At 31.1% G+C, this 26,854-nt stretch overlaps 1 protein-coding gene across 1 annotated transcript; it reads right to left on the bottom strand.

Annotated features, from left to right (window-relative positions):
* Positions 1-410: 410 nt before the first annotated feature.
* On the bottom strand, positions 411-26,289 carry LOC134681136 (VWFA and cache domain-containing protein 1-like). The gene is made up of 19 exons (XM_063540586.1): positions 26,168-26,289; positions 21,671-21,871; positions 19,029-19,091; positions 17,488-17,652; positions 16,541-16,749; positions 15,557-15,722; positions 14,571-14,802; positions 12,784-12,909; positions 12,080-12,153; positions 11,472-11,616; positions 10,753-11,032; positions 9,783-9,894; positions 8,001-8,184; positions 6,272-6,408; positions 4,918-5,084; positions 4,405-4,515; positions 3,546-3,641; positions 1,301-1,404; positions 411-508 (listed from the first exon to the last, which is right to left on the bottom strand). Exons 2-18 carry the CDS (start codon positions 21,800-21,802, stop codon positions 1,326-1,328), a joined length of 2,478 nt encoding a protein of 825 aa, XP_063396656.1. The 5' UTR covers positions 21,803-21,871; positions 26,168-26,289; the 3' UTR covers positions 411-508; positions 1,301-1,325.
* Positions 26,290-26,854: the final 565 nt, after the last annotated feature.

The raw sequence follows: 26,854 nt of genomic DNA, 5'->3' as shown, positions 1-26,854 counted from the left end.
GTTTCTCTTTTCCCGTTTTTAATAAAGATTAGATCGTTGTTTTTCCCGTTTAAATGGTTTAGCATTGTCATTTTTAGTCCCTTTATGACATGATGTTCAGTGTGAGCCAAGGCTTCGTGTTGAAGACCATACTTTGACCTATAATTGTTTACATTTTACACCTTGTGAATTGGATGGAGAGTTATCTCATTGACACTCATACTACACTTTTAGTTATCAGATGCACTAAATGGACATTGTTTAAGGCAGTACAGTTACCTTTTGTCGTTAATTTCTGTGTAATTTTGGTCTCTTGTGGAGAGTTTTCTCATTGGCAATCACACCATATCTTCTATCTTTTATCCATGCATTTTCCTATTGTTGTCAACATTATTTAACTTAGCAGAACTGCTTCCTTTTAAAATAAACTAACCCTATACGACGAAAGTTCTTTATTCGTAGAATAATCTTGACATGATTTTTGAATTAACACGCCTTGACTTCGCAATATGTTTGCAATACGAGGTTCCTACAATAATAATATATTCAGTTAAATAAAGTAATGTTTATAAAATAAAATTGAGAATGGAAATGAGGAATGTGTTAAAGAGACAACAGTCCGAACATAGAACAGACAGAAGGTCACCAATAAGTCTGCAATGCAGTGAGAAACTTCAGCTTACTTTGTGTCTTTTATGTCTATTTTAAAAGGCTCTCTATAACAAAGTATGGGTTCTTCTTTGTATTTATTTAAGGAATGATTGTAATATTTGTTCTGTCTATGGAGACATAACATAAAAAATATGGTGCACACTGAATAACGCGCGAAGCGGGTTATTTAACAGTGTGCACCACATTTTGTATGTTATTTCGAATAGACAGAAAAAAATATTACAGTCATTTTTTATAATTTAATTCGAAATTCCCTTTTAATCCGTAGAAAACCATGAAAAATCGTTGATGACGTCATGGTCACATGACTTAATTATGTCTGTGGGCTGATAACAAAATAACGCCTGCCAATAAAAAGTCGATCGAGTTACATCCAAAACTGAATTATAAGTTATTTATGTTAAACAATTGTATCTATCACTCACTGCTCTTTATTTAAGCAATGACTTAGAAGCAATTCCAAAAAAATGTAAATTTAAAACAAAATGTTGTGTAAATATTAATTCTTTGAAACAGTATATGTGTAATGTGTTCAGGTTCCTTGTTTCGAAATTCAAATAATGCAATTTTAGCGACGGTTTATTGAATAAATGAGGCATCTGAAATATTTTAACGGAAATCATAATTTCAAATTATATTGTAAGCAAACCTCTACAGTGATATGCTTGGGCTCCTTAAATGAATTTTTCGTCGGTTGTTTCTTTGAGTCTTGGATGCATAACAACGAATCCACTGTCATCTATTATAATGCAACTGAAGCCAAAAAAAAGGAAAATAAATGTTATTACTTTTCATATTAATTTTTTTTTTCATGTTTTCTCACTCGTAAAATTCAAAAAGAGTAAGTCTTATAAACACAAATGTTTGTTTGTTTAAGAACGGCAAGATACACTTTATTGATATTTTCCCCAACATAACTGGACATGAAAAAGTTTCCGTAAAATTTTGCCTTTATAGTACAAAATATCTGACGCCCGAATGGAAGATTGTTTGTTGTTTGACAACATAAGTGCAAGCGGGTCACATTCTCGTGTCAACCGGACAGAGTTCTTAATAGCGATAAGGTGTATTGAAAAATTGTTCTTTAATGGGAACAATGTATATGGTACATGGAATATATACCACCTATAATGTCTTTAGTACGAACGAATTTAAAAGTACCGAACTCAAAGAAATATCGAAGCGAAAAGCTTTTTATTAGATGTCAAATTTAAAAAATCAACCATACCAACAACTTAAAACCTGTATTATGCACGACTTGGTATAGACATTTTCTCGTGTAGAAAATGGTGTATTAAACATTGTTTTATAACAACTAGAATTCCATTATATTGACAACAATGTTGCAGCACAAAACGAACATACATGATAGACAAAATAAGGCAAAAATAGGGGTAAAGTAATCAACATTGTTTTATATTTTTTTATCACTATAACAGAAAATGGTAATGTCTTAACAGAAAAGCAAAAGTATAGACAACGCACATATACATAAATAAAAACAAGAATACAAAATGGCGAAAGCACATAATGATAAGTATCGAGCTACGCCTAAAGAATATTACCGAAAAACAGTAAAGGTTTATAATTTACATAGAAAAATAAAAGAAGATTTTAACACGAAATTAAGATGATAAACAATTTCAGTACATAGAATAAATACTTCAAAACCTTCATGTATTATTTGTAAAGCTGATATGGAGAATCAATCAACAATGGTATGGTATCTTATGAAAACCTTTTGTTTTAGATAAAGGACGAGACGTTCCTTTGCATAATAGTTATCAAATGTACCAGGATTATAATTTAATACACCAGACACGCGTGTCGTCTACACAAGACTGATCAGTGACACTCAGATCAAAATAGTTTTTAAGCCAAACAAGTACAAATTTGAAGAGCATTGAGAACCCAAAATTCCAAAAGTTGTGCATTACAGCTCAGGTGATCTATTCCTGGGATAAGAAAATCTTTAGTTTTTCGAAATATTCAAAGATAATTCGGAGTATTAATCAACAATGTTATGGTACCTTATGATAATCCTTTCTTTTAATAGACGTTCTTTGACATAACCCTGGTTTGCCAACCTACTGATCAGAAACTGTTGAGGATCGATAAAGTATAGGTAGCAGCTGCAAGCATTTGTATACCCAAAGTGAAGGAATGTTAAAAGCTGATCAAAGATACGAGGTCCTATGTTTGGAAACTAAATGTTCTTTTAATTTTCATCTTACCTACGAATGCCATTCGAATCCTAACACAATGATGAAGTTAAAAACAGTATCAATATCCAAAAAAATGATATAGTTCTGTATAATGCACTTTACTTTAGGGGAAGAAAAGCCGCAGTTACAAAATTATTCCCTAATTTTAGGAATCAATAGAGAAATAAACTGAACGGTATATTATTGATTTGACTTCCCCATTGAACAAACTCCATTTCAATGTAGTCAAATTCTAGCAGCGCCTGCATATGGAGTATTTATCTCCTAGTTGGTATTATATTTCAGAACGTGCATTTATGATTAACGTGAGATATGCTGCTCTAAGATACCCTTAAACTAAGATACAAACTGAGACATGTGATAACGAAAAAAAAAAGAAAAAATAAAAATCTTGCTTACCTCTTATCGCCATAGGATGGATAATCACTGGTTATGAACCAATTGAATTATTGCAATGGAAAATGCTGCTTACATGTTATCGTCACTGAATAGAACACACTTGTTATTTACCAATTATGATTTGCACATGGAAAGTTTGCTTTCATGTAATCGACAAAGGCCGAATACACATCGGATATGAACCAATCAAAATATTCCCATGGGAAATATTGCTAACCTATTATCACAAAAATGTGAACATATTTAAAAAATAAAATAAATTTTGCTTACCTGCTACCGCCACAGGATGGATACACACTGGTTATGAACCAATTAAAATACTCCAATGGAAAATCTGCAGCTGATGCAGCAGTTACTATATTCGAACTAAAAAAAAATCCTAGATAATTATTTTATTTAGATTTTCTCTCTTTATGAATTTATCTAGTTTATGTAATAATTATTTTTTAGCAGGAGTATTACAGATCAAGCAGACATTAGTTAATTTTAAAGTTGCAAAATGGATGTCACATTTAAAACTTGGTATTTGTGTAGTAATCCCAATTTTATACAACGATTGAAAACATTTGTTTATAGTTGTATGCGAATCAAAAAGAATATATTAATAAAAAGTAAGGGTATAATAATTGAAAGGATGAAAGGGGCACTTAGCCTAAAATAGGAAAAGTACACAAATGGATAAGTATGAAGACAACAAAATACCAGGCCAGATAAAGTTAATGGATTACTTATTTTCGTTGAATGTTAATGTTTGTGGATTTCGTGAGTATAAGAAAAACCACGAATTAAAATGTTCAACGAATTACAAATTGTATATGTTCTAAAAGAATGTATAAGTTTTCCTCAATTCAAGAAAATTGATACTCACGTATAATTAATGAATCGACATTATAATAATTATAATTTAATGGAAAGGCTTCAACAATGCAAGAAAACTAACATACCATAATATTTGTTTCTTCGATTGAAACATTTGATCCTCCTTTAAAAGATAAAATCTCACAGCATCCTCATTCTGATGTAACTTGATTTAAATTTAAATATAAGCTAATTTTACTTTTGTTTGCCCTGTACGTTATTTGGATCTTTTCAAAAAACATTTGACTATTTCATTCGATAGCATAATTACCCTTTTTTATGTAACGTATGTACAAATGTTAGAACTATTCCTGATCCCCAGACATCAACATAGGGTGTGGTTATGAACATGGAGCCTGGGTGTGCCATCGCCTGTCGCCACCTACAAAATTAATTATTTTACATTGTATTTTCGTCATCCCTTATTTTGAAGTAATGAGATAAGACTAACAGTCATTTTAAGTTATCTTTGAAAATGTGCATCAACTGTATGTGTACTCAATGGTACATCTATATAACAGAAATATCTTTTAAATGATTTTCACTTTCCATTTGAATGTCTATTTCTAATGTTAAGTAGTATAGCATTCACTAAACATTGTAGTGGTGTTAAAGATTGCATTGAAAAAGAGAATACAATAAATGACTATCTTAAATTTTGTTCAATGGTATTATTTCTTGTATTTTACTTTGACATCGCAGTGCAGTTAGCCTTTAAAAGTTCAATGAAAATTAAATGTCGACAATATATTTAGTTATTGTTTTCCATTATCGTAATGCTTACCAGCCTCGTTTCTCATGATCATATGATTTAAGTAGATTTACTCCGGGATAAATTCTAATCAGCCCTGCCTTTGTTGCAATGTATCGCCATGCCACGTGCCTCGCCTGATTACTCTTCCAAAACTCTTCAGCTTTATACGTAGCCCACACTGATGATCGAAGTGTTGACTACGGGAATGTTAAAAAACACAAAATAAGTTAAAGTATAATTTTGAGATGTTTCTATTTATACATATTGTAAATAATAAGATCAATATACTGTTCACATCCATCTTGGGTTATAAAATAGTAGTTCTTTACTTATATCAGCAAATGGGGATAGACAGATTAGCGATTAATGAGTGACACTGTTTTTCAAATTACAAAAAGTAACAAATTGAATTAAGACTGTTTGAAACAAAAAATACAAAATACTTGCTTTTGAATTCAAATTTAAAATCATCCTCATAAAGAATCAACAGAATAAAGGTACAAATCCATGAAATATCTGTGTTGTTTTTTGTCCCTAATAACCGGTGGATTGTACTACTGGTGGACTTTTATTATACAAGTAGACGGTTTAAATAGTTTATACAATTCAAAGGAACAATTTTTTTTTCTTTAATTTTCATAAATAAAAACAACAGTAGAATACCCGATTAGAAAGTCATATATATATTGATTGACAGAAAACAAATCCGGCTTACAAACTAAAACTGAGATAAACACATCAACGATAAGAGGATAACAACGAAATAACAGAAACACTGAAGTGCAAGTGCAACAAAAATCCTAAACGACAATGCAACACACACAGAAACGAACTATAAGATAACAGCTGCCATTTTCCTGAGTTGGTACATGACGTTCTAAGAACAAATGGTGAGCTCTACCTGGTTATGCGGCTACCCAAACTTCGCACTTGTATGGCAATTTTAAATATAAGACTACAATGACAACATTACATGACAGAACTTTAAATTATTCGAACTACTAAGGTCTTTATCAATTTCTTACCTTTAAAAATTTGTCACAACTGTTTTTTTTTGGACCACTATGAACCAAATGTGCGTCTGACGTGTTAAATTATCAGTCCCGTGTCTTAGATATTTGAATTTTCAGACACAGAAAGCCCGTTAAGATACTGATTAGAGACACCATGTAGTGAGCAATTTATGAGATATGTAGAATGTCAAAAGAGTAAATATGCATGAAATATATCTTGGCCGACATTTAAACTTAGCTCTACCTCGGTATAAAATCAAACTATATATATTTCATCCCCTGGTATAACAAAGCATACTTATTTTTGTCCAATTGTAATTATTACCTGCTATTCTTTAATGTGTTAAAGCAAATGTTTTAAATTAATTTACCTTAAATCCAGGATTTGTGTCGATATTTTTTGTTAGAAAATCTTTGTATTTACTGACATCTTCTGCTGTTTCATCACGGTCTAAATATTGAAAGGGGTTTTCAAAAGCAGCTTGTGAAAACTTTACACAACTATGGTCTGAAAAGAAAATCAATAAACGGCATTATTAAAATCTCGTAAAAGCATTATGAAAATAAACTTCAAAGGAAAATTGGGAAATAATATGGAAATATAATTATTCACTGAATATCATATTCAATGCAATTTCATGTAAAGATTTGAAAGACTTCATAAGCATCTACATAGGTTTTGTACGAATATGATTGTATATGATGATAATAACAGATGGATTGTTGCAATCCTGAAAACAAACCAATAAGTAGATGAAATTAGTACTTTATAAATATCTTATAACAAAGCGGTTTTCCTTCATTAGTATTGCCCAAATATTAACATTTAAAAGCGTAAATTATGACCGAAAAGAACTTATCCAATTACCAATTTGAATGTTAAAGTCAACTTTGCCTGAGGGAGAAGAATACATGGTTTCTTACATGTCTTAATAAGTTTTTGATTTAACCTGAAAAAGTGCTTTGGGACATCTTTTATGACCGGACAATTTTGAATAGTATATGTTTTAAATCATGTTAGTACCAAATCACTGACTACTTAGCTAAATATACTTATCGGACTAACAAACCACCACCAGTAAAATCGAGCCGGTGTTACTCAATGAAACATCTGTAGTAGACTAACATCGTTATCATATAAAAACATATTTATCAATTAAATATAACGCACCAAGCTAAGTCGACCTTATATTTTTCATTCTTATCTGTTTTTCAATATTTTAAAATCGTTCACATAATTTAAAAAAAAAAAAAAATCATAATTAGGCTTAAATGATATCTGTTGTATGTTATTTAACACTGTGTTCTAATGTATAATATGTTACATTAAGTTCTATTTTTGATATTTTAACCTATCATGAATTTGGCGGGACTGTCATACAAGTGAAAGGTTAAGCTACCTACAAAACCAATATTTTCTACATAAGACACTGCCTGTACCAAGTCAGGTATATGATATTTGTATTGTAGTCCTGTAATTTTTTGTTTTCATTTTAATGTTATATTTAACTGTGCCATTAAAGTGCGAGGTTTGGCATGTCTTAAAACCAGGTTCAACCCACCACTTTTATTCCCCTTTAAAAGTGTCCTGTACCAAGTCAGGAAGATGGCCATTGTTATAATATTGTTCGTTTCTGTTTTCTCTTATTTTTGAAATAAGACGTGGCACGGTACTTGTCTATCCCATATTCATGTATTTGGTTTTGATGTTATATTTGTTATTCTCGTGGTGTATTGTCTGTTGCTTGGTCCGTTTCTGTGTGCTGTTGCGTTTCGGTGTTGTGTCGTTGTTCTCCTCTTATATTTAATGCGTTTACCTCAGTTTTGGTTTGTTGCCCCGATTTTGTTTTTTGTCCATGGATTTATGAGTTTTGAACAGCGGTATACTACTGTTGCCTTTATTTGTTATTCATGCGTTTACTATGAATGATCTTTTGATTTTGCCATTTGAATAGGACTTTTCTTTATGAATTTCCCTCGGAGTTCAGTATTTTTGTGATTTTACTTTTCGATCTACTTCTTGTATCCTTTGTTTCCTACCCGCTTAACCTAAAATTGCCTTGTAACTAGACTTTCTAGTTCATTTTTTATTCCACCTACCTAATGTTACACGCCTCTTATAGAATTTACAATCCGAGAGAGAGGTATCAGTAAACAAACTTCGATTATGGTACATAAAAACCTCCTCTATTTCTATGTCACCAAGTTGAAATTTGGATTCAGAAATTTCTGCGTACGATTCGTTTACAAAAACAATACACACAGAAAAGTTACTCCTCGGTATCTACAATTCACAAAAAAATGTATATTAGTGTCCGTTTGATTATACGTTTGTCATGCAATGATGACGTATCTTTGGTTACTAAATCATTTCATATTTATATACACACGATAAGTTTATGGCATAAAATTACAATTAGATTAACGTAAATGATGAATTGAATTTAATACATGATTAAGTATTTGTCCTATTACGAATCAAGGAAAATCATTTTTTGTGTTTTTTTCTTAACTGAAGGCTACACATGTTTTTTTGCAATTAATAGGAACATGAGTAAAGATGACGAAAATTCATGATATTGTTCAATTAGTGCCTTACCAGGGCAGATAATTGGCAACATTTTTAGTATATATCTTATAGAGTATGTGCAACTTATATCGCTCAATAAGTAAATATCACCTGTTGAGGCCCTTTATACAATCTTTTTGAATTTAAAAACTTTATCTCTTCTTCATAAGATATTATTATTTTCTGATCGTAGATTTGCCATTTATGAATCTAATTTTCGTAAATATATCAGTTCTTTTTTAAAAACTGCCTTAGAAATTGAACTAGTTATAAAACCAGGTTATCTAGATTTAACATTTGCTAGAGGTATAGGGGGAGGGTTGATATAAAAAAAACATGTTTAACCCCGCTGCAACTTTGCATCTGTCCCAAGTCAGGAGCGTCTGGCCTTTGTTAGTCTTGCATGATTTTTAATTTTAGTTTCTTGTGTATAATTCTGAATTTATGATGAAATCCAATATCACTGAACTAGTATACTTATTTGTTAAGGAGACAGCTGAAAGGCGACTCCGGGTGCGGGAGTTTCTCGCTACATTGAAGACTCATTGGTGGCCAAAAAAAGCTGTGGTCTGCTCTATGGTCGGGTTGTTGGCGCTTTGACATATTCCCAATTTCTATTCTCAATTTCATCTCATCATATTCGTCGGAGGATGTCCGTACCGAAACAGAAATATGACGTTAGTTTTCCACTGGTTCCGTTGGTTGATAACATTTTATTTTGTCATTTGTCATTTGTCATGGAATTTACCTTTTTGAATTTACCTTTGATTTTTATTATACCTTTTTAGATTATGCATAATTCATATGTTGACTGACACTGGTCTAACTAGTTAATCACAACTCTGAAGACTCATTTACTAATATTTCAAATTTTCAGTTGCTTTTAATTTAAACCGGGTCGTAACAAACTAGATATCGACCTAAAATGTCTTTAAAATTGTATGGTTTCTCCATGTTGATATCATCATGACCTTTAATATATTGACCTCTTAATGGCGTTTTGTTGTTTGCTGCTTTATTGTGTATAAGTTTGATTGTACACTTTGTTTTTAACTTGTTGTATAGCTCTTCAATGTTTGAATTTATTTATTTTTCAGTTTTCAAATAATTGGCATCTGTTTTCGGAATGGTGATAGTGTGCAGTACCATTTGTACTGTGAACGTTAATAAAAAGAAACAGGGTTAAGTATAATGATGATTTATGACTAAAAATTATCAGATTTATTCAGTAAATGGTACAACTGAGATTGGTGTTTCTTAATTTAATACGTTGGGGAATGACTTGTTATTCTTAAATGTATATAAGCCCGTACCGAACCCCAAAAGAAATGTGCTTGACGACTGGTATCACTACTACCATCATTAACCAGTTTACCACGTGGTTTGGTAAAGAACTTCGTAAATGATTTCGAACCATTGCCTCCACTAACATAAAGAAAACTGGTATTATATATTAACAATCTTTTTTAATATCATACCATTTTCAAACGTAATGTGTTTTGATACATTTGAAATTCAATAATTGTGATGGGTGCAAAATCATTTGATTCCATTATACTACAATTTCCGTTTCGAGCAACCGACGTACTAAAGCATAGACCTGGTATCTCCGATGAATCTTATCGCTTGATCAATCATTAACCACGGAAATCATCGAATATATGATTTAATAGACCAATATTACAAACATAACACACCAGCGTCTTTGAAATTTGCTTGTTAGACTTGAGATGGATATAAACATACATTTGTAATTTTATAAACACCTTCAAGAGTTGGTTGATCTTTATGTAACATCACATTCACAGATGACAAAACTGTAGATGTTTCAAGTTTCGTTAAAACAATCTCTTTCACTTTTCATAAATATGACCTACTGAGTAAGACGTATTACCAGATGTGTATTAACATGATAAATGCGAGAATAGGCACATGTGGAGCAGAATCTGTTAACATTTCCAGAGTATCTGATACCAGCCCCGTATTTGCTTGGTATTGTGTTTTCTAGTCTCAAGTGTGTGTTTGTGTACTCTTTGACTCTTGGTCTTCTTCTTTTTCAGCCATTTCAGGTTTTTTTATTACTTATGATTGATTTAAAATAACATTAAAACAAGGTGGTATTATATAGTTGTAGACATATTTTACTTGACTATACTGTTCGATGCTAGATATCCGAATGCATTTTTCTTTATTCCTTTCTACGTATGAAAACCAAACAATAAAGATTTATTCAACTTGTACGTTGCAACAAAAAATTAAATTATTAACTTAACATCAGATTACCTTTTCATTGACTCAATAACTGATTTGGCAGCATCTCCTCGTTCGAACACACCAATATCGACAAGAACAGGATCTTCCGTAGACTTAACAAATGCTGCATTTGGTAACAAAGGATGCATAAGTGTTCTCCCGGTACCATCTATCATAAACGCATAGGTGAATTCGTCCTCAGAGAAGTACTCAATTTCAGTCATAAGTTTACTTATTTTCACATCGGTGCACATTACTCCATGCAATCCACTCGATACTTGCACACGTCGACATAATGATGTAATTAACCCTAAAAAATCGTAAAGGTTATCAAAACAAATACTCTGTGCTACGTTGTAGTTATACAGTCACAAAGATATCACTAGAGGGACATCATTTAAATTAAAGAGTAAATTGCAGGTAAGATTTAAGATCAACCCCATTGTTTGCGGGTGGGGTAAGGAGGTGCATTATGTTTATGAAATTGTATTTTTCTATGTTGTGTTTCTAAAATTTAAAGTTTCTATTATGTGTTGCGTTTTTATTAATTCATTTTTAGCCATGACATTGTCAGTTTATTTTCGACTTTCTTTTAAGGAGAAGACACAAATAATTCCTTCCTACATACAGGTTCCAGTCTTAGATACTATCATAAATTATCACATCGTATCATATGAGAATGTCGAAATCATTATCATTTATATAAGCGTCATTTTTTAAGGTGTCAATTATCATGCCAGTATACGTACCTACTCCCGAGAAAGGATCTACATATGGCACAGTGTATGTTGATTGGTCTGCTTGGCCTGCTGTTGGTAGATGCACATAAAATGTAGCCAATTTTGTTGGAAAAAATTTCTGGTTGCCTTGGTCAAAATCTTCAAAGCGTCCAATCTGAAAATACAAAGAAAATGTAAGTATGCATATACAGGTTATTACAACATTTCATGTTATCTTCGGAATACTTATATATGTAAAGATATGTGATAAAACGAACTGACTGTTACATATTTAAGGCAAAACGGTACTGAATGACGTTACACCACGTGTTATCGCTACGGACGTTATTCAATAATGTTCACACATACAAGCCAATTCAGCAGGTTCTGCAATCACTAAACTTATGAAAGTTTACTTCCATTCAATATTTTTTTTTAAAATACCTGAAATGTGTTGACTTTCAAAACCTTTTTTTCAAAAGCCACTTAATTTTAAAAAAAAAACCGACCAAGAATTGAGAGCAAGTAACTTACAATACAGATAACGTTCTTTGATTGGAAACATTGTAGAACATAGAATATTGGCAGTTTCAGCACCGTTCAATTAGGTATGATTTTATGAACATATGTCAACCTACCTGTTTCGGTCCGTAAGAAGCATTGTGTAGAGACTGATTCGCCATACTTTGTAACTGTGTCTTTGCACTTTCATCTAAAGAGATATGATTTTATAAGTCAACAGTTTAATAACATATCTTGTACAATTAAAATAAATTTGAAATAGAGACCGATAGTATTTTTGTTTCAATCACTTGCTAGGGACGACAAAACTAACGTTATTCAAAACGATTATTCGTCCACTCAAACATGTTTATGTTATTATTCAATTATGGCATAAATTACTCTAATTGCTTTAGACAAAGAAGGATATTTCAACATGACATAAGATACATATTTTACGACTGGCATTAACGTTGACGTCTTCATAAGCTTGTCATTTTAAAATGTAATTGTTTTAAAGCTTGTCAGATACATGATTGTGATAAATTTTTCCGTTTCCTGCCCTGTATCCAGCAGTTCTATTTTGACATGAATTATCATTAAAATGGTTATAATTTAAAATAAACTGTTTACAAATTTTTTGAAATACACAGCTTTTCTACCCCAGGTATACATTACCTGAGCTGTAAATGACAATAAATTTGGAATGTCCTCGATGCTATTCAACGTCGTACTTTATTTGACCCCCTTTTTTCTTTTATTCCAGCTTCACTGATGAGACTTTAAGTATACAATGAATTATAGTTTAAAAATAACTATTTAACACAAACAAAGTGTTTACCTTGCCCAAGGGGATAAGTAAAAATTGCAATTTTATTTCCATATTTCGAATTCTCATTGCTGATAACTTGAACCGGATTCTTCCCAGATGAAGATACTCCATCAGTGATAAAAAGAATTATTTGTTCTGAAAAACAGTAATTAATTAGGATAATATCTTTAGTTGCATGCCTGACGTTTATGAATATCTTTGCAGATATTCATTTCTTTTTTCTATTTTTTTTTTTCATTTAAGAATTGACGTTGACAGCAATACTATATAGTCGTTTTGCTACATGTTCCCATAATAAACTATGCATAGCTTGATGTTCTGTTTTAGCAAAGGCTCCGTGTTAAAGACCGTACTTTGATCTATAATGGTTTACTTTTACAAGTTGTGACTTTGGTGAGAGAGTTGTCGCATTGGCTTTCATTCCACATCTCCGAAAAATCTATAGTTCGGTTTAAAGTCAGATCAAAGGTTAAAACATTTTTCTAGACATATTTAAGATCTTATAGAGTAACTGAGTTCAAGGGCTCTCTAAGATACTACATCATGATAGGGACTTAACAATATTCCAAAAATCAAAACTATTTCTATGGAGAACAGGTTTAAGGGACTTTCAATTTTGAATTTTCCTCGGAGTTCAGTATTTTTGTGCTTTTACTTTTTAGAAAAAAATCAAAACAAAATGGTTTCGTTTTTAAGTCAATAATTCAACATCATTTGATTAAGTATGCATTCGATCTTCAGTTTAAGTATTAGTCGGAGATCGGTCACACCGTTCACCGTTTTTCCAGTTATTAATAGAAAATAATTGTTAATATTAAAAAATAATAAAAAAGGAAGCCACCAGAAAGAACCATCACGTTAATTTGGAGCGACAACAAACAAAGCTATAACTGATACTCACAATTAAATCAGGGTTTTTCTCTTATTTCGGTGTATTTGATATTTGCAAAAATCAAACGAGACACGCACTTACGTGTTGAAGAGTTGAACTAGCAAACTTAAGAATGAAAACACATTTTTTTCAAACAATCTTAACCACTTGGTTGACTCTTTAAGAATATTACTAGCATAGTAGTAAGCTATTAAGTGTTGACATTGATTACCATTGATAGAGTCATAATTGTGAATTAACAGGTAACTAAAGTCAGGAAAAAGACCATTGTTATATTATAATTCGTTTCTGTGTGTGTTACATTTTAATATTGTGCATTGTTGTGTGTCTATTGTGCCGTTGTTATCCTCTTATATTTGATGCGTTTTCCTAAGTTTTAGTTTGTAAGCCGGATTTGTTGTTTTACTCTCTATCGATTTATGAGTTTCGAACAGTGGGATACTACTGCTGCCTTTATTGTATATTTTCAAAATACAGCATTCGATTACCTTAGCTTTATTTGGCAAATTCATCCAGAATGTTTGGGTCCACAATGCAATTCGAATATGTATTTTGTTTGTCGTTTTAATCTTCTTGATTCAATCGTCAGAGATATGTATTTTGTAGACCAAACGCACGTCTGAAGGACGCCATTTTATTCGTGGTGAATATGAATATAGTTTACTTGAATGAGAAACCAAACATACAAGACACACTATGATGGTTTAAATTGTGACTTGGACGGAAAGTTGTCTCATTTGCACTCATACCACATCTTCTTAGATCAAATTGTGACTTGGTTGGAAAGTTGTCTCATTTGCACTCATACCACATCTTCTTAGATCAAATTGTGACTTGGATGGAAAGTTTTCTCATTGACACTCGTTCCACATTTTCCTATATCTATATAAGACACACAATATACCTCTGTTGTCAAGCTGAACATCTTCATGAGAGGAATTATAATATTTGAATGCAGCTAATAACGCATTTTCAAAGTTACGCTCAGAATTCCCAGATGGCTCTATAGAAAAGATATATCCCTTTAGTTTGTCCGTGTTTTCTTTTGTTGCAAATGCAAGTTGGTTTTCATAACATGAACTATATGTTCCTCCTGTTGGAGTATATGCATTGTTATCAAATCGAACAATCCCTACCTATTAAAAAAAGTAAAACAATTTTTATCGAATCGAACAATCCTTACCTTTTACAAAAAAGTAAAAACAAATTACAGAAAAACCTGTTTTAAGAGACCACTTAAGAGAGATAAAAAAAGTAGTCTCTTGAGACAGGTGGTCTTTTAATACAGTTTCAATCTTATATGAAATGTACTACAGAGGGATCAAAAATTGGTGGTCTTTTTTACACAGGTTTTTACTTAACATAGTTGGTCTCTTAACTGTGACTGTATATGTATTCAAAACAAAATCTATTATTGTAAACAAAGAACTAAGTTTTCAAAAGATAATAGTTCAAAATACATTGAAGTTACTGTCGTCTTTTCGAAGTCTTCTGCAAATGCGGTAAATTGATTAATTTTTCTAAATCTAAAATATCCCAATTTTGAATAGTTTAAATCAAGCAGGGCGTTAGATTTTTTGTTTCGCATTTGACATTTCGGGTTCTTTTAGAATTGACTATGCGGAAAGGGTTTAACTCATTGTTGGTGACGAACGGAGACTAAAGTTAATTATTTGTCTTATCATACCACATCTTCATATTTCATTCAGAAGATACATCAATGCATTCCTGTGAACATTAATGTATGTATTGGAGAAGACGTTACTTAGTTGAAAAACTTGTGTCTAATCCGTTTGTCAATTTTGAACAATAAATTATGTTTCAACTAAACTACATCAGCAAACCATCACACGGCCTTTTCATTTGTGAACAAATATCACGTGAGCTTACCCTATCATTTGGTTTAAGTGTTTGCAATACATTGTTTGCTGCCTCTTTGGCAAGGACAATCTTAGTTTTGTCTATCACTCCAGTTGGCTGTCTCATAGACGCACTTGCATCAATCACAATCACGACATCCTTATCCGTTGGCGACGCTGCAGCGGCGTATGAAGATCTGAATGAAAAAGAATGTAGAAAAAAGAAAGAAGAATCGGTGGTTTCATACTGAACAGAAATAAACAAGATATACATTACCCGAAAATCTACTTAGACATATCAGATAACATTGAATATGCCCGAAGTATACGTACAAAAAAAATATGTTTGATCTTTCATCAGTTTTCTGAGTGCTCTTTCAACCGCTTATCAGTCAAGATATTTCTTGAAATTTCCTGGTCTCTTTCGCATATTGACATTATTTTACATTAGTATGTATTTTTTAATTTTAGAAATCTAAATTTAGAACAATATGATTTGTGCAAGCACACTACACACAAAAATGGAAGTGACTGTAGATGCAATCGCTGGATGATCTCTAGATGGAGTGAGAGCAGTTGAGTCATTCAAGATAAGTAAAAAAAATATAATTTGCAATTTACAAAGAAGGAGAATTCGTCAGATTTTAAATTGTTTGTTTAAAACCTTGTTATTGACAAATGAGTTTTGTGTAGACGAAACGCGAATATGAAATTTTAATCCTGGTATCTATTATGAGTTTATTAACAACCACTGGTCGATGCCACTGCTGTTGGAGTTTTAATTCCCCGAGGTTATCACTAGCGCAGTAGTCAGATATGTTCATAAATATGAATAAACTGTTAGCAAAACTTTTTTTTTGAAATAACAAAGCTTTTCTACTCAGGAATAGATTATCTGTATTTAGCCTAACTTTTAGAAATTATTAGTCCTCAATTTTCTTCAACTTCGTACTTTATTTTGTCTTTTTTATATCTTTTGATTCGGGCGTCACTGATGAGTCTTTTACATCCTTACTTAAATCTTGGATCAAAGTTCTGACAGTTCTCCCACTTCGTGGCGGGGTAAATAACAGACACACCCTCTATAGTGCTGTAATGCTGCCATAACACGTTCTTATTGTTTTCATAGTTGGTTTTCATTACATCACTGATTTGGTCTGTCGGGTATTTCATATTGTTTCCAGCTAAGAGCGATGTGGTAACACACGCTTTACTTCTATCGACCTGAAAAGATATAGTGACACAACAAAATAAACGATTGGCCATTTGGGCCGGCTACGTGTAGGTTAACACAATGCTCGGTCTTTTTTGACACAGGTGTTACTGAAGTATAAGCAGGAGAAAACTCAGACTTACAATTATTTATGCCCAGCCAACACTTTTTGGATTCTTAGTGAAGAACAAAAAATAAAATTATAAATACTAAAAAATTGAGAATGATAATGGGGAATGTGTCAAAGAGACAACAACCCGACCATAGAAAAAAAAACAAAAAAAAACAACAGCACAAGGTCACCAACAGGTCTTCAATGTAGCAAGAAATTCCCGCACCCGGAGGCGTCCTTCAGCTGGCCCCTAAACAAATATATACTAGTTCGGTGATAATGAACGCCATACTAATTTCCAAATTGTACACAAGAAACTAAAATTAAAATAATACAAGACTAACAATGCCCAGAGCATATCTATTAATGAACCTTAATGAACCTTAATGAATATATCGGATACACACCGTATTGGTTGTAAACACTTACAACTGGATATTTACTAAATCGTTATTAATATTTAAACCAAACTTTACTTCCTTTGCATATAGTAATATTATAACAAACAATACTCTTCATTTATTAACTTGCTAATTTTCGTGGAAAGTTATTCCTGCATGTTTTTTTTATGAATTTAAACGCGTATAGACACTCTTTAACCCTACAATGCAGAAACATATTTTAAAATTTTACTCACTTTTGACTGAAACTCCGGATAGTACGTTAAGTCACTTTCCTGTATGTCACAGCATCGCTGTAGATTTGTTGATGGTAAATCTTGAGAATCAGATACAATTTCTGAATAAACATTGTCTAGTACTGTATTCAAGTCATTCAGGGATGTTTCAAGACTGGATTGAATCTAATAATGGAGCAAACAGAAACAAAAGTAAGCATTCAATAACAATTTGAAGGATGTGTTTTCGTTAGCAAACGTGTCAAAACAGACTTTAAAATGAACTGTTCCAAGTCAGGAGCCTGTAATTCAGTCGTTGTCGTTTGTTTAAGTGTTACATATTTTTTGTTTTTCGTTTATTTTTTATCGTTTTACATAAATAAGTCCGTTAGTTTTCTCGTTTGAACTGTTTTACATTGTCTTATCGGGGCCTTTTATAGCTGACCATGCGGTATGGGCTTTGCTCATTGTTGAAGGCCGTACGGTGACCTATAGTTGTTAATGTTTGTGTCATTTTGGTCTTTTGTGGATAGTTGTCTCATTGGCAATCATACCACATCTTCTTTTTTATATATTAGATATGTATCACGATTCAAAGTGTTTATTGAGGTCCTTTTTGTACTATTGGGGATAAAGTGTTTTCAAAGAAGGTGAATGGTGATAGTTCGTATTAACAATATTTGTTTTAGTAATATTTATCAAGCGAGCTTTGTAGAGCATTAAGGGAGTTGGCTTCTCAGTTTCAAAGTAATCAACTTTTCAATACACTAGTTTATATATATAGGGGGTTAATAAAGTAACTCAAAGAGCAAACAAAATATAAAGGTCGCCGTGCTTATTTTCGAGATATATGCCATTGAAATTTTGCCACGAAATAATTCTCTCTTGACTTGTCATAGCTTTATCATGTTTATCATTGACAAGTTGCAGTTCTCAAAAACTGTTAAAAAGTAATTAAAATTTTATAAGTATTTTACAGATGGCTTATCATTATACATGTAAAAGATTTACAAAAATGGATAAAACCAGAGAATTCCGAAAATCTGACAAAAAATCCAATACATGACAAGCCAGCTTCCTTAATATAATTACAGTAATTTATGATTTTCATTGTGCTCGTATTGGTAGATAGCTGATTTTTTTTTGTCTCTACCTTGGCTTGCCTTTGCATTAAATTTCTGGTCTACATTTGAATGTTTCATATAAGTCACAGAAATGTAAAAGAAAACATGTATACAGGTTGAAATGATGCACATGCCATTATAGTATTGTTTGAGAATACCTTTTATCAAGTTGAGATGGCCAATGATAATATGTCAATCGCTTTTGTACCTATGACGACGTTGTGAATTTTACTCACAACGGCAGGTGCGTCCTTAGTTATAGCGATAGTATTTCATAATACTCTACTGTGCGGAGAAAAGAAATTATTAAAGATAAAAAGAAAATCTCGTGAAATAGCGATTATAAACGATATATGCAAACTAGGCGTTTGATTCTAAAGTTATTTTCTAACTGCATAAGTTTTTTAACATATATGTTTTTTTAATATTGTGTCTTACCTTGTTTAATAACTGGGTCCCTGTATCCGACTTAATGTCATGTTGAAAATTATTGAATTGTTCCTTAAAGAAGATTTGTAAAAGTCATTTTACAGACAGCACTGCAAAAATTATGTAACACATTTAAAACAATAATGAGACATAACAATACAAATTCAATATATTGATTTGTAAGCATTTACAGGTTAATTCTGTTGTTCCAAAATCAAACGCTCAGTTTTTTCAACCAACCGAAAGAACTGAAAACAGCTGTCAAATTCTTGTCTTGCTAATTTATCTTTTCTCAAGAAAATCGTAGGTTAAACTAGTTTTATAGCTTGTGGAATCACTACTAACAGATGAATATTGTTCCGTTATAAAGTCAACAATATGGTGATCAAAGATGAGTTAATTAGATAATATAGCAATATATTATATTATAGTGGTGATTGTCTAAATGATAAGTAAGACAATATTGCCGCAAAGAAGTTTTCAGAAAGCTGAAAAAGCTTTTTATAACTAATTTGTGTTGCACGGTTATGTTTAGTTTTAAGGATTTGAACATTCAAACATGAAGATACTCGCAAAAGACTATGAGGTCCGTATTGTCTCATAGGTACTCATATTACATCTTCTTATTTTAACTAAACAATGAGAAAATATTGATTTTTTTCTGAATTAATTCTAGGATAAAATGTCACAAGGCCGTTAGTGTTTTGACATTAAATAAATTATTACATAAGAACCATTGAAACATCTTCTTAATAAATTCCTCATAGGACTTATTTTGTTGGCAATTAAAAAGTTTTTCGAATACAAGATAGATCCATTCAAATATAACACGGAATATGTTTTAATTGTTAAGCTTTTCCATATTTTTTATCGTCATATACAACAAATTCAAGGGAAATCATACGATATATGATGATGGTTCCTTATATTTTAAGTCAAGTACCTAGATAAACTATACCGGGAAGAATTTTTGCGGAAGATTCATCCTTATATTTTTTCTTATATAAGATTTGTAATTTTCTTTCTTTTTGAAACGAATTTAAACCTTTATAAAGAATATGGCTAATCTGTATTTGGTAGACTACAAGATGTTGAGTAAATATAAGAAGATGTATTATGAGTACCAAATGAGACAACTCTCAATCCAAGTCACAATTTGTAAAAGAAAACAATTACAGATCAAAGTACGGTCTTCAACATGGAGCCTGTAAAGGGCTCCAGAATAGTGAGTGTACAATAAATAAAACGGGGAAACCAACGGTTTAATCTATATAAAAAAAACAAGAGATGAGAACCACGTATCAAATACATTAACAATGCAAACGACAACCACTGTACATCAGGTTCATGAAAGAGGGGCGAAAGATACCAGAGAGACAGGTTGCGGCTGAGGTCTTCCTTAAGCTTTTAGTTCAAAAATGCTCCCAATCAAGATTATAATATATTGACAATATAACCGACAATAAAACCGATGTGAAAGCCTAGAATGTACTTATAAAAAGAGAGATATAAAGAAGTAAGGCTTTTGAAATAGACACACATTAAAACTTGAATATAGCCATATTGAAATTACTGATCAGGTTGAATTTCAAAGCGATAATTAGTCTAATGTAAAAATTGTCAATTGTGTCATTCGATGACCGAGACGTAATGAAACAAATATCTAAAAGAGATCAAATGACAGAGAAATTAACAACCAAGGGTCACCGTACGGACTTCAACAATGACCAAAGCTCATACTGCACAGTCAGCTATTAACGGTCCTGAAATGATGAAAGTTTAACACATCAAACAGGAAAATTAACGGCATAATTCAGGAATAAAATAATAAACAAAAAACAAGTATATTGAAGCAAGTACATTGAAGACCTGTTGGTGACATTCTGCTGTTGTTTTTTCTATGGTCGGATTGTTGTCATTTTGACACATTCCCCATTTCAATTCTCAATGTAATGTCACAGAGCAACAATAAAAAAACTAATGAACTACAGGCTCCTGATATGGGACAGACAACTTCAGAATGTGGCGGTTCTAAACTTGTACGACGGCGCCAACCCTACCCCAACAGCATTGAAACTTACAACATTGAAACAAACAATAATAATCGGTTGAAAAAATTAAATCATCAGAAATGTGTAAAATAGAAATACATCTTAACAGAAAAAAAGTAATATCACACAAATACTGAACTCCGATGAACATTTAAAATGAAATATGCCTACTCGAATGGCAAAATCAAAATCTCATACATATAAAACATATGGAAAACAACTGTCATATTCCTGACTTGGTACAGGCATTTTCTTATGTAGAATATGTTTTTTTTTGCAGCTGACTTGTATGACAGTTGGATATATTTCCATCGAATTGACAACATATTTAAAATTTCATTTTTATGTTAATGTTTTGTCGACATGCAGTCACGCAGTTATAAGAGTAGTTTTAAAATATACATCAATTACGTTAAAATTGTAAACTTAAAAGGTTGTACAAAACTTGTATTATATTTATATACTTAATTTTGAATATTTATGTTCAAGCTTTTTACAGTTTTCAGTTTTGTTATCTATTACAATCAAGTCGCTTTGAATCAAAGATATTTGTTTAGTATTTTCAGAATGGAGCTATAGGTATATCTTTATGCATTTTACCTGCATGTGATCAACACCGATATCTTTTTTTATTTTCTTAAGTTCCTCTGCTAATCTTTTTCCGTCAATGCTTTCAGCAGCATATCCACAGGATAAAGTGCCAAGTATGTATACAATGTATACACACAACATTTCCCTTTTATATTTCAATTCTTAGCTGATGACTCGTGATAATTTGGAATTTATTAAAACGTCTTTTTTCTAAAAGAGAAAAACGTATCTTAATTGAATATAATATAAGGCTCTATGCTTTAATATTGCTGCTATTGAAAAAACTTGATCAGGTTCTCATCGTTTCTTCAACTTCAACAACAGAAAGTACAGATTCAATTAAAACAAACACATATATGATATATCACGTTGGGTATAGAAATATATTCCGAAACAAGTTAAATAATAATCATTAGAAATAGAAGGAAGTATAATCTTCAAATAAGGTTATCCCAACATTAAGTAAAAAGTTTAAAGTTGTATACAAATTGAATTGATATTCGTTATCTTGATGAAAGGTACCAATTTCAATACATACAAACAGATATTTAACTCCAAAAAAAAATAAATGAATTCGTTTTTGCTGCTTAATATTTTTGTTATACAAAATTAAAGTAACCTCGAGGTGATCTTTGTGTTTTCACAAAGAGTCAATGAGTGTCTACCTATTGTATTCACGTAATTGTAATTGATGTATATACTAGTCAACAAAAGACACGATACCCGACATTGTTTTCGAATTGAAGATGACGTTTTCAGTATATACAACCAATATTGAGCAGGGTAATACTGAATGACCACAGAACTATAAATCCGTTTACAAAATATTTTTTGCTTCCATGACTACATTGGGCGAAATTATTATTTTTGGACAAAATTTACAAAAAAAAAGACAATTTTAAAAACAGAAAATCCAACTAATGATGACACTCTCTCATTTAAATGTAAAGACAAGGTTTTTCTTCCACTTAAAATTGAGAATGGAAATGGGGAATGTGCCAAAGAGACAATAATCCGACCATAGAGCAGACAACAGCAGAAGGTCACCAACAGGTCTTATAAAAATCTTTTAAATAAAGGCAACAGTAGTATACCGCTGTTCAAAACTCATAAATCAATGGTCAATAAACTTGTTTATAAAAATCATGAAGTTTTTTCGTTTATTGGAAAAACGAAATTCGGCCCCATAAGAAATCGGTAAAATGTATACATTATTCTTTCATTTACCATATAAAGATAAGGAAAGAGAAATTCAAATACGCGGTTTCACACTTAAAACTTATCTGAAAGGTTCCAAATTTATAGTGTGGTGCTTTCTTATATAATTCATTTGAGATGTAAATACATTTTTAAGTTATTTTTTTTTTAAAGATTTAAAAAATTTTTTTTTTTTACAAAGAATAAACCCTTAAAAAACAATATTTCAACCCGTAATTTATAAATTTATAACATGAACATAATTTGATTACTGTGGATTCATTTATTTTCGTGGGTATCAATTTTCGTGGATTGCTGAAAACTTGCATTTTCGCCGATATTTGATTCCATGGTTTTACCAATCACTGTATACAGAGCCTATGGACATATGTTATTCGTTGAACATTTGAATTCGTGGTTCACCTTTACCCACAAAACACACGAAAATTGGAATTAAACGAATAATCATGAATCCACAGTAGCATATTACATATTTTAAAACAAATTTGAATTTTGTTTTAGTATTTTGAAAATTGTGTGTCGATTTCCTTTCAATTTTGTTAGTGAGAAAAATTAATCAGAGTCTTTACCATGTATATGTGGATGTGCAATTGATAAGTTCGATTTTTATCCGACAAACCTCATTTATTATTATTCTTCCGAATATTCTTATGATTGTCTAAGAGGCTCTTAATTCCCTATATACCTTACTGGTGTATGTTGTAATAATAACATTATCTTAATAAGTAATAATATTAAACCTTGAGCATTTGAATATTGATTTTTTTAAACTTAGTACAATTGTACCTTTAAAAATAACCTTGACCGAAATTAAATGAAATAAACATTCTGCGCATCATTATAACGGAAAAATATTATTATCTTTTGACACATCAAAACAAAGTAGATATCGTTACAAACTTGAATAAATTATATTCTGTCGAGCAGAATTTGTTTTGATCCTAACCTGAGAAAAAAAAAAAGTTCGCCCCTTAAAAGAGGGTTGAAAAATACCGGAATGACATTCAAACTGATATGTCGAAAATAAAGTCGGATTTCCTGCACTTAAAGTGTTGTTCTTTAGACATATTAACTAATTAACAAAATCCGGTACCAGATCAATATAAAATAAGCACGAGATGTAATAGACAGTATCACAGAAGTCACGAACATTTCGTATGCGTATCCTTTTTCAAATAAGAAATATTTTTTTACAAAACAATAAATGCATTTACCCAAATTGTGTTTATTTATTATAATCTTAAAGACGTAAACTATGTTCATGATATTTATCGTTGTCATTTTTTGTTATAGATAAGTAAAAATGAAAACAACACGTTTTTAAATTAATTTCAAGCAATTGATGCAGTCAGTTGAATGCATATTAGAAATCTGTTTACTATACAGATTGCCCTTTTTACGTCTTTTATCTTATCTAGTTAACATATCGTTTTATTTTATTTAGATAACATCGTTTTTATTTTTTTGCTATGGTCGGGTTGTTTTCTCTTTGACACATTCCCCATTTCCATTCTTAATTTTATAAAGAAAAAAGAAAGATGTGGTATAAATTCCAATGATATAACTCTCTACAAGAGACCAAACGACACAGACATTAACACATTGAGGTCACCGTTCGGCCTTCAACAATGAGCTGAATTCGTACATAGTCAGGTGTAAAAGGCCCCGAAATGACAATGTAAAACAATTCAAACGGCCTTATGTATGTTCATGGTTTAATATCTTCATTATAAAACAAATTTCGATAAAGTCACAAAGTTTTATTTGTTTTTTGTTTATTTAATATTCATATATGTTTGTACAACTAAAAAGTAAGAAAAAAAAATCCAAAATAAATTGAACTCAATGGGAAATTCAAAACGAAAGATCATTCTTAAAAGGTAAATAAACAGCTGCGCCATGAGCGCATGATACGCCCGACGTCATGTGTCGAAGTTTTATGCAATACTCATAAATAGTTTCTGAGGAAGTTTTCAGCAATAACCATTTATTGTTTTTGAGACACGGCGGGACATGTGAAACCCCCCCACCCTGTTTTTTTTTTTTACAAATATCACTAAAATAAAATTTTGAATCATCACCAAAAAGTAAACAGATCTTTAAATTAGTATAACAAAGAAGTGTGTACCGTTTCAAGCAATAATCATAAATTGTTTTTGAGATACGGCGCGACATGTAAAAAAAAACCTCCCCCTTTTTTACAAAATACTCAATAACTCAAAAATAAAATTTTGAGTCATCACCAAAAAGTATACAGATCTTTAGATCAATATAACAAAGAAGTGTGTAAAGTTTTAAGCAATAATCATAAATCGTTTTTGAGATACGGCACGACATGTAAAAAAAACCTCCCCCTTTTTTACAAAATACTCAATAACTCAAAAATGAAATTTTGAATCATCACCAAAAAGTATACAGATCTTTAGATTAATATAACAAAGAAGTGTGTAAAGTTTTAAGCAATAATCATAAATCGTTTTTGAGATATGGCGCGACATGTAAAAAAAACCTCCCCCTTTTTTACAAAATACTCAAAAACTCAAAAATGAAATTTTGAATCATCACCAAAAAGTATACAGATATTAAGATTAATATAACTAAGAAGTGTGTAAAGTTTTAAGCAATAATCAAGAAACGTTTTTGAGATACGGTGCGACATGTGAAAAAAAAACACATCCCTGTTTTAGTTACAAAGTGCCGTAACTCAAAAAGTTTAAATCTTATTTTCACCAAAAAGTATACAGATCATTTGACCATCATAAGAAACAACCATATTAAGTTTCATGAAATTTGGATAAGTCGTTCTCAAATTACGGTGCGACATGTTTACGCCGGACAGACGGACAGACGGACGGACACCGGACATTTGTATACCATAATACGTCCCGTCAAAATTTTGACGGGCGTATAAAAATTAATAGGTCAAACATATCCAACGAATAGGAATCATATGTCATATTCCCGACTTTAAAACTTGCTTTTATTATGTAGAAAATATTTGATTAAACTTGGTGTGGTAGTTAGTTTATCAACTCTTTGACATACAATCAATTATATTAACAACAATGCGTAATCAAAAACAAACAGATATAATAGGTTAAAACGTCAAAATATTTTGGCAAAAAAATAAAGCTTGTGTTAAATTAATCCTAATAATTTAAAAACAAACACTAATTGATTTATAAATACATGACTAACCTTAGGATAATTCACCAACTATTCCTCATGATGCAAAATATTAATTAACAGGAAATATTTAAAATTACTAATATATATATATGTTAAAACCTTTTCAAATCCATTGAAGCGATTGTAAACATTTAAAGTACTGATCGTACTGCCATTATTATATTTGTGTTGAATATAAAAGTACGAATATTAAAAAACTATATTTTTATAAAAATGTCCGTAACGACTAGTAACCCTTTTGTTCTTTAGTTTGTTAAATTCCCTGTGTTCACCGGTCTGTAAACTTTAATTTGAGATATAGCAATTAATATTGATATTAAAGGTGGACAGATATGAAGACGAATTTAAATGTTATATGATATGTTTACTATTTTTTTACAACAAAATTTGATAGAAAATGCCAATGATATGTTAATAAGTATTATATTAAAATGAATGAGTTTAAATAACTCACAATGTGAACATAAAAATAATCAAATTACATATGTTTAAAGACGACATTCTTCGACCTTTTTACTAAGTTCTGCTGCAATTCGGTCCTATTTCTCCTGATTGTTTTAATACGTAGACTATTGAAATTTTCTGATTTTTTTAAATTCACAGTATCACATTCAAATGTGTTGCTAGCAAAAAAAACAGGTTTAAACTCAATAATCCTGGCACAATACCTGTACCATGCTAGGAACATGACAGCTGTTTTCTATTCGTTCAAACTTTTATGATTAATAAATTGTAATTAATATAATCACGAAAATAACGACTGCCGAAGATATTCAAAACAGAAAA

The sequence above is a fragment of the Mytilus trossulus genome, chromosome 8, assembly GCF_036588685.1.
Source record: "Mytilus trossulus isolate FHL-02 chromosome 8, PNRI_Mtr1.1.1.hap1, whole genome shotgun sequence".
In the NCBI taxonomy this organism is placed as follows: Eukaryota; Metazoa; Mollusca; class Bivalvia; order Mytilida; family Mytilidae; genus Mytilus; species Mytilus trossulus.
The sequence above is the reverse complement of the archived record's forward strand: the minus strand, read 5'-3'. Positions and strand labels throughout refer to the sequence as shown.